The sequence below is a fragment of the Ziziphus jujuba genome, chromosome 7 (assembly GCF_031755915.1).
Source record: "Ziziphus jujuba cultivar Dongzao chromosome 7, ASM3175591v1".
Taxonomy (NCBI): Eukaryota; Viridiplantae; Streptophyta; class Magnoliopsida; order Rosales; family Rhamnaceae; genus Ziziphus; species Ziziphus jujuba.
Window position 1 is genome coordinate 22,211,913 of NC_083385.1, and position 8,794 is coordinate 22,220,706.

At 30.7% G+C, this 8,794-nt stretch overlaps 1 protein-coding gene across 1 annotated transcript; it reads left to right on the top strand.

Moving 5' to 3' along the window:
• The first annotated feature begins 601 nt into the window (after positions 1–601).
• On the top strand, positions 602–1,012 carry LOC112492594 (uncharacterized). The gene has a single exon (XM_025076716.3). The coding sequence runs from the start codon at positions 743–745 to the stop codon at positions 866–868; it is 126 nt and encodes a 41-aa protein (XP_024932484.1). The 5' UTR covers positions 602–742; the 3' UTR covers positions 869–1,012.
• The last annotated feature ends 7,782 nt before the right edge of the window (positions 1,013–8,794 follow it).

Consider the following 8,794-nt stretch of genomic DNA (forward strand, 5'->3'; position numbering starts at 1 on the left):
TAATATTTACACAATTGCCATTTAAAGCATAATAAGACGACATCATTGACAAAAGCAATGTTATTTAAATTGATTTCGTTTTTTAATTTTTAATTTTTTCTTGCTAATAAATAAAAATATTATAGAAGAAACGTGATTAGTTGAACCAACTAATTGGCCGTCCCATTGAAGAATGACTTTATCTTTTAAAGTGAGTGATTTTCCTTCTCATGGTCATTTAGAAAACCACTTTTGCAAGCCTTCTTGCTTTGTTGACTATTTCAATTTCTTATAATTGCCAATCCCATTCTAAATCAATCCCATGAGAGAGAAAACTAAAAAAAATAAAATTCATATTAAAATTGTGAAAAACACTATACAATTTCCATGACAAACTGGCACTACACTTTTTTGTGGTTGGTGGGATGGGTTTTTGAGCTCTGTGACCTGCAACCTGTATTTCAGGTCATCTTCTCCTTTACCGTCAAGCCACAGGACTCAATCCCACAAAGCATATCATACAATGAACCCAAAAAAAATAAAAATAAAAAAAAATCTTAAAATTTAACTAGTTTCCCTATAATTACGAATTAAACCCTCGGGTTCTAATGGTGCAATGCTTACAATTGTTTCCGGCACAGCCGAAGCCGATATCGATGAGCTAGCGGTCTGCTGCTGATTGCATCCAACAATCTTCTGGCAAGTCTCAAGCAGGTTGTGCCTGCATTTAGGGCATGATGAATGGGAGCTGAGCCACTTATCAATGCAACGAACATGGAAGCCATGGTTGCACTTGGGGAGCAGCCGGACACGCTCGCCCGCAGTAAACTCCGATAAGCAGATAACACACTCTGTGTCGAGCCCCGGCAACTTCAGGTCGGCGGAGTAACTCACCGTTGGGAAAGTCTTGAGTGCTTTCTTCTTAACTCCGGTATTGGCCAATCGAGAAGAATTAGGGTTGCTCCTTGATTCAGAGGCTACAATACTTGAACATCTTAATGCACAGCGAATTATGGAGTTCAAACCCAGTGAGCAGATTAGAGCACAGAGGAGGACTGAGAGTACCATAACCACATTGGCATCGAAGCTATTGTCGCCGGCGTATTCGTCGGAAGGATCATGAGAAGTTGCAGAAGGAGGGGGACTGGCTGGTGACGAAGGTGATGACTGTTGGTTAAGAGGGTTTTGGAGGAGTAATCTTCTTGAGTAGAAATCTCCAACAAGGTTTTGAATGAGAAAGAGGTGAGAAGTTGGTGAAGAAGAAGAAGCAGACATATTTTTGTTTTCAATGATGGAGAGGATGTTTTTGGTTTTGGGTATATAATTTTTTTGCGGTGGTTGAACAAGGGTATTATATATAGTAAAAAGTTTGGTGGGTTTTGAAGTGCCTTTTGCATATTTTTATTTTTTTGGTGTATAAAAACATTGCTATCAAGTTTCTGTTTAATTTTAGGAAAAAAAAAAAAATGTTTCTGTTTAAGATTTGAGAATATTCTAGTGAGTCTTTAGCCCACTCTAGGGGGTCAATCTTCATATATCTTTATTATTTAAATTCAGAGTTACCTTGTGTTAAAAATATGGTTCAATATATATATATATATATATATATTTGCAATGAAAACATACTTTAATATAAAATGGAAACTGGCAACGTATTAATGTATCGTGGAGAAAGTAAGACTTCAATCACATAAATTAATTTTAAAAATTTAATTAGATAAATGATAATTTTTAACCTTTATTATTTTTAACATTTATTATATCAATAAATTTTTAATTTGAAATAAAAGTTATGTTTGCAATCTAAAATAATAATTATATTCTCAACCGGTTTAACTTTTAAGTAGAGAGAAAGATTTTCCAACCATATGGATACTCCACTGAGGTTTCCTGTTAGATTAATGGCCTTTCTAATCAAAATGGGTCCGACCCACTTTTTGCGCAGCAGAAAGTGCCATGTGGAAGTTGGCTTTCATTTGTCATATCTTTCTGAAATGGTTTTGAGGACCCATTAGCCCCCAGGAAGGGACCATGAAGCTTCCCCAATGCAGATGACATGGAAGCATATATATATTTTTATTTGTTTTATTTTGTTTTTATAGCATGTCAAGTGGCTTATTTTTTCTTGCATACTTATCAAGTAGTACTACGGATTACTGCTCAAATTGTTTACTTTATATATATATATATATATATATACACTTTGTTTAAAAAGTGTACATAGTCCAAAACATTTTGAGCCAGACTCAACTTTGATTGTGAATCATTGAATAGAAGTAAATCAGCTCACAACTTTTTTGTAAGCTACGGATGATACCTGATTTATCTCTTTACCAGTAAAGGCCATAGGAAAAGAGTTCAAGTTTATATATGAAATCAGTTTTTTGTGTAATACTGATTTAAAAAGCATATTTTTGAAACTAGGGCTTGGTGAAAAGCAAGCTTTCCTACTAGTAGTACTACTTTTACTTCATTCTTGACTAGAGTCTTTGAGAGTTGTCAGAATCGGGCCTTGAGAAACAAAACTTCACCAGCATCTTTTCCATATATCATTGAGGTTATTTTGAAGTTTTAATAAAATAAAAGGAGAACAAGAAATCCTAAATTCATCATCAAATTTGAAACAATATAGAACATAAACATTTTCTTCTCGTTTAAAGGCTATCTATTCTTTTTCTCCACTTTGTTTCTTCTAACCAACAACTAAGACAATTTTTCTCACCTAGGAAATTTTGAACTCCAAATTTAGTAAAATAATCACAACTAGGTGATAGATTATTATTATATTTATATTTCTTAATGCTGACGATTTTTTGAACTTAATTGGAGTCTTTACATGTATTTCTAATGAATATTATTGAGTTTTAAATACATGAGAGTGTTTATTTTCCTATATGTTAATTTTTTGAAAGAAATATTAATTCGATTATGACAATATATATAATTAGATTTAAGAGTAAGGATAGTTTTGAATAGTTGTTTTTTTTTTTTTAATTTTTTTTTATCCCACGCTTATATTTGCAATATATTTATCTACAAATTTCATAAATTAACAAAATTTATTTCAAGAACCTCTCGCACAGGTGGATAAACTCATCATCGTTTTTGGAGGTTTCATTCAATATATATTATTATATATCCGTTTAAATCTCTTATTGAATGCCTTAATCATAAATATTTTAATGTTGCTAATGCTCTACAGTAGTTGTCGGCTACCTCTACACTAAAGCACCCTTCAAAAGCCAACTAAGCAGAATTAGATCCTGAGATGGTCCCTTTGGATTTCCCTTATTTTTGTCGAATTCAGCACAAAATCAAGTTATGATCTTTCTGTCATTTATATGCATGCAAGTAGTCCGATTGCAATCTATGAGGTTTGATATATTTATGTTCATCTTGTGGCTCTTAATTAAAGCAACATTATCTATAAGATCTTGAGAAAAACCTATTTTCAATATGAAAAAACAACTTGGTATGTTGTTAATTTTGTATAATTAAACTGTACTTTTTGATTATAATTTAGGATATCTGAATCTACCTGTACACTAAATCTGTTGATGGTTTCAAAACCATTTGCATATATATACATATATAGCATCTAAAGTACTTTTCCTCAGGTGATAAATAAAAGATTCTGAGACAAGTGGGAGATAGTTCTCTTCTTGCTGTTGTTGGTTTTTATTTATTTTTTTCATATATTGATTGGGATTTTGTTGATTATAATAGTGAAAGATCAAAGATAGGGTAAGACTAAAGAGATGCCTTTTGTTTTTGTTTGTACTATAACTACCACTACTTGGATCCATATCTTGGTGGGCTGGATTACACTAGGTTACTATCACTTTTTGGCCCCCACACATAGATTGAGAATAGAGAAAGAAGAGGGAAAGAGATAGAGATAGAGATAGAGATAGAGAGAGAAGCTTCTTAATATGTATTGAGCAAATGTGATGCACGTGCTAATCTCCTACTGGAAGAGCACTATTTCTTTACACCATTACAATTAATTTGGCTTGTGTTTTAATCCTATTTTAAATGATGCTTTTTTGATAATATCTGTTTTGCATGATATTATCATTTTAGTATCCTCAAATCATTGCAATTTGCATAATATGGCTCAGCAATTGTTCATTGGATTTGGAAAAACTTTCTTTGGACGTTATAATTATAACGAATTAACAATTTAAATTTGCTAACAACTAACAAATATATATATATATATATATTTATACAATTTTTTTTTTCTACTGGTACGTGGTTGTGCCCAATTACATATCATTTAGGTAAAATATCTCATAAATTATATGTAATCAGATGTTTTATATTGGACAATAACACTTAATGAAAAATTATTGCAATTATACATACAAGAATCATCTTCTCGACGTCATTGGGCAGTTTTATATTCGACACTCAGCAATTATTCGATAACAAGCTGCTTATTTACCAGATAAAAGTTGTGAGGCATCCAATATAAGGTGAGCACCATCAAGTAGAACAAATTATATATATATATATATATACATACATATTCATAAATTATATATATATATATACATATACATACATTCATCTATAATTATATATATATTGTTTTTATTTTAGTGTAAAGAGAGTAGTAACAGGCGTTTAAAATGAAATCTAAGGAAGGTAGTAAACATGCTTTCTCAACGTAAGAGGAATAAAACTGCAAAAGCTACTTCGCTCTGAAGTTGAAGATTAGGCCGGTTTTAGTGATAGGATGATCTTTGCTAGCTGGTTCACTAGAGTTTCCTTTTTTGTATTTTGAGGAAGCTATTAAGGATAGTCTTGTATATTCGAGAATTTGGAAATATGATATTTTGTTAAACATATAGCTTACAAAGATATTTAATTTTTTATGAAAAAAGTAGGATAAAAAGATAAGCTATTAGAGATATAGCTTTGTCCCTTGTATCTTCTTGAAAGATTCATGATGAATGTGAAGTGGGAATGCAAAGTAAGTAAAGAGATATTATATGATTTTTTAAAAGAAAAAATAAAGAAAAAGAAAAGAGATATATAAGATAGAAAGAGGCCAAAGACAATGAAAAATGGAGCCCCTAAAATGAAGCCTATCATCTGGAAGCATTAGAGGTGGAAAAGTGCCTCCACCATATAAACAATTATTTTCCCTTGAAAAATACCTATTTAATTATTTGAAACCTTTGGAGCTTGTGTAAAGCACGCCCCAATAACTCATCAATTGGACGGAAAATATAAATAAAATGGACGCATATATTATTCTGAAGTATGAGCTTTTTGTTTCATAAGGTTGGAGAATATATATGTACACTACTATTCCACTTGCTGAGGTGGCCCAAAGTCAGTCTTTTAATTTCTGAGCTTGATAAGAAATCTTTAAAATATTTATGTTGGTTCAGATTGAAAATAGATAAAATACCTTCATTCATAAGTAGTTCTGGCAATCACTTTTACATGACACTTAGATTTTGCCTTTTGGATCAGTAATCATTTGGCAAAATGCTTAGTGTTGGAGTAGTTGATTGTTTTTAGGTGCATGTGTTATATCTTGAATGGATGGTCTATCCATTTATAGCATGGAAGATATCAAACCTGGAAGATTTTAATTTGTAATATTGTGAAAGCTTCTCTATTTTTCTTTCCTTGATTGTTTATGTAAGCAAGTTCCAATAAGAATTGGAGGCAGGTTTGCCTTTTTTTCCTTTATGTTGATTCTGTATTTTACCAACCATGCAGGCCAAGATGCATGATGAAGATAGGTTGAGTACTCTTTTTATGCCAAAGTTGGAAATCTTGAAAAATTGGATCCATTACAGATGGATTTTTTTAAAAAATATTATAATATTTAAAGAAAAAAGTTACGTTTAAATCTTGGAAAATTGGATCCATTTCTCTGAATTGGAATTTACAGACGGATGTTCTTTAGAATATTATACTATGTAAAGAAAAAGTTTATGTCTTTAAAGGTGTATTTTGTTTAGTTTCCAAATGTTATTTACTTTTACTTATATTGTTCGTATAAAGTGGTAATTTCACACATGTTTAATAAACACTTTAGCACATAAGGGAATTAAATTTTTTATACTTAAAATGCACTATTGCTTTGTTGGTGTTAGACATAAAATATTCATGTTTTTTGCCACTTTATTTACTTATTATTTGTTAGTATATGCTTAATTGTGATGAAAAATTCTCTAATTGTGTGCTTTTCTAAATATAGGAGAGAGAGAAGAAAAATTCGATAATGTTGACAGCCAATTTGAATTTATGTGTCGACAAATAATGGGAACCAGAAGATAACCTCGTACGAATAAAGCATTAGAAAGATTCCGAAAAGATTTTTTAAAGATTCCAAAAATATTCTTTTAAGATTCTATAAATATTTTATTAAAAATTTTATAGTGGAAATGGATGTCATATGAATTCTCAAAGTCTCATGTAATATCTCATCCCAAAAAATGCTCAAAATTTTCAAACTTTGATCGAGTTTGATCATCTGGACCGTTTATGGGTTTCAAGTTTGACTTTTTATATGTTCAGTGTTTGGATTTGATCAGTATACTATTGCGTAGAGCATGTCGATACAAGTTCATAGATTGGTGGCATATCAAATTTTGAGTTGCGGATAAAAATTTATGATTGAAAGTTTTAAGCATCAATATTATATTAATATCTAAAGCAATTTCGGATTTGTATCTGCTAGTGACCCAAGGATCTATATAAACATTAAAAAGCATTCTCAACAATGAACAAATCCCAAAATATTCGTTTTGTCCCTAAAACTTGAGAAACCTCTCTTCAGACCCGTGAGTCTGTACCGAATAGAATTGAACCCATTTAAGCACAAATTGGGTTGCTGTCGTTTTTGATTTGTCCGACCACCAAGGAGTTACATGCACTGAGCATCGTGGAACCCTACCTCCAAGTGACCAAGGTAGCAAAACTTCTGGTCAAACCACCGACCGTTGCGTCGGGATCAGCTGTTTGAAGCTGAAGGTGGCCGTTTCACATTTTTCAACCGGCTGGCCATTTTTAGGCCATTTTATGCCAACCGTTACTCATTATTTACCATTTTCTAGAATCCAGCCTTTGTTTATCAAAATTTCTCATGTTTTGAGAGATCTATCAATGGGAAGTTTAGCCAAGTTTTCCAATTGGACCACTGGTGACACTTTTAGATCGAGGAGAGCACGCCATTGTATTCCTTACTCTCTTAGGCTTTCCATCAATATAAATTTTGTAAATTTTGGACATCTTTTTATAATTTTTTTATTTTGGATCAATTAGTTAAATACAAGGTGAATTTAAACTGTCTTTGGACAAAAATTGATCAAATTGGATAAAATTGAAGTTAGATTTGTATAATTAGATATTAATAGGAGTTATTAGAAGGTTCAATTTTAAAAAATTAGAAACCCTAGTTTTAAGGACCGAGTCCTAAAGGTTCATGATATAATTGGACCACTCCGTGTCCAATTTATATAATTTTATAGTTGTATAAAATATTTTAAGACATTCAGTAGACCCCAATATCTTTGATTTATTTGTTAGAGCTTCAGGAATATTTTATTATATTACAGGCACCATATTGAGCTTGGAGGCAACCTTGTGGAGGAGTAGGAGTGAGCATCAACAGTATTTGTGAGTGATTATACTTTTAAATAGTTTTGGGTATACTAATAAAATATATATGGTTTAGATATTTTATACATATATCGTTTGATTTAAATGCTTATCTTATGCATATATGAAATATCTGCTAATATATGTATATATATATGTTATCATTTTATGTGACTTTTGATAAGATTTTAAAATGTTTCAAACTCTGATAAGTTGATAGTGAACTTGTGGATCACATGTTTAAATATTTTGGCATTTGGAATTGAGGTTTTTATCATTTTTGAAAATAATTGTTTAAGAAAATAGATTGGAAATTATATATTTTTAAGCATGTTTAAGTGTTTTATATTTTTAAGTGCTTAAAAGTGGTTTAAGGTGATATATTTCACTGTAGTATTTATGCTTTGGCATGAAATGAAGATTTAGAACTTTTTTTGGAATATTTAAATGAATAGTTCGATTTAAATATTAAATTATTATTTATGGTATAATATTATTTGGAAAAGTGGGAAAGTGTGATCTTGAAAAGATTGTTTTATAAACATTGTATTGTTAACTTTTAATTATTGTACCATATAATACCAGTGTCCCTGTTCGATATCATATTATAGCACGTAGGTTTGCCATGATACTTGTAATATGCTAAAAGTCATGAGGTTGGGTTCAATTTACAGGTTTATTACTGCCATGATACATTTTGTACACTAAGGGTCATGAAATGAGTTCATCTGATAGGTTTGTATTACCATGATGCCTTTAAAACGCTAAGGGTCGTGAGGTGAATTAATCCCACATGTTCAATTATTTTACTATCCGATGGTGTTCCAGGAAGCCATGCATCACTTAGTACGCTTAGTATATTGTATGGTACATTGTTTATGTTTTTAATTATATTATCAGTTTTCTAATATTTCTGGTTTGACTTCACTTTTATAATTATTTTGTAAAATTATGTTTGTATATTTTTATGCTCAATATTTATATTATGATTGATCTAATTTATAATTTTTTTAATTGACACTAATTTGTACTATTTGACATCTGTTTTATGATATTGATTTGGGATATAAGTTTGAATTTTATGAAATGATTTTTAAAGAAGGAACATTTTTAAAAAGTGGTACGAGCTCGAGAGGTCTTAAGAGAAAGATCTACAAAAATAAAATATTATTTTTTTATTGTACCATGC